We start from the raw sequence: 923 nt of genomic DNA on the forward strand, positions 1-923 counted from the left end.
AGATGCTGGAACCTGCGGCCTCAGCCGCAACCCGTCCCGGAGGTGTCCTGTCGCCTGTCGCCGCCGCCCTCACCGCCGCCGCCGCCGCCGCCTCTGCTGCCCTTCCGGGGCCATGTTCGCTCCGGGCTTGTCCTTCTTGGTGCTCTTGGCGATCTCGGTCGAGAGCCATATGGGGGTCCTGGGCCCCAAGAACGTCTCGCAGAAAGACGCCGAGTTTGAGCACCTCTACGCAGATGAGGTCAACAGCGAGCTGGTCAACATCTACACCTTCAACCACACTGTGACCCGCAACCGGGTGAGGGCTGAGCTGGGCTGGGCTGGGCGCTGAAGTGAGTGGGTGGGCAGACAGGGCGAGGCCGTGGTACCAGCCGTCCTGCCGGTTGCTTCCCAGAACTACACTGAAGCCTCTTTGGCGGTCCTTCCTTTGCCACCAGTGGTTCTCTGAAGCTCCACCTGGACAGTTTTTGAAGTTGTCCCTTTCGCTTCTCTTCCACCCCTTCCCACCACCAAATAGGTTCTGAGCGAGCCATGCCCGCTTCCTACCCTGCCCTTCAGAACCTGGTGGCCCTGTGAGGTCCGGGTACAGGGAGATAAGGAGTTTGCTCCTAGGTTTGTCCAGACAACCCCAGGAGATGAGACAGGCCCAGAACTGAAAAGACTCTCCAGGGAGATGAGTGCAAGGCTTTTCTGTTTTCCTGTCTCAGAGAAAGCCAGTTGGCCTTGTAAGTTAAGGGTGGCAGAGATAAGGTCAATTGCAAGTTGGGGAGCAAGAGAAAGGGAGTTTGTGAAGAATCTGTCTCACCCTAACAACTTCGACAACTACTTCCTCCTCCTCTTCATCTTCTTCTGCCTCCTCCTCCCCCCTCCTTCCTCCTCCTCTTCTTCCTTTCTCTTCCTCTTGCTTTTTTTTTTTTTTTTTTTTT

The 923-nt window shown here is 56.8% G+C and overlaps 1 protein-coding gene across 3 annotated transcripts in view; it reads left to right on the plus strand.

Annotated features, from left to right (window-relative positions):
• Positions 1-6: 6 nt before the first annotated feature.
• Sidt2 (SID1 transmembrane family member 2) overlaps positions 7-923 on the plus strand; it is a 16474-nt gene continuing 15557 nt past the window's right edge. For all 3 annotated transcript variants that reach the window (XM_010629386.2, XM_033764361.1, XM_010629387.2), the window contains exon 1: positions 7-295. In XM_010629386.2, the coding sequence (XP_010627688.1) occupies positions 113-295 (183 nt within the window). In that variant the 5' untranslated portion in view covers positions 7-112. The remainder of the gene's footprint in view (positions 296-923) is intronic.

Source organism: Fukomys damarensis, unplaced genomic scaffold (genome assembly GCF_012274545.1).
Source record: "Fukomys damarensis isolate Sample0158 unplaced genomic scaffold, DMR_v1.0_HiC HiC_scaffold_16, whole genome shotgun sequence".
Lineage (NCBI taxonomy): Eukaryota > Metazoa > Chordata > Mammalia > Rodentia > Bathyergidae > Fukomys > Fukomys damarensis.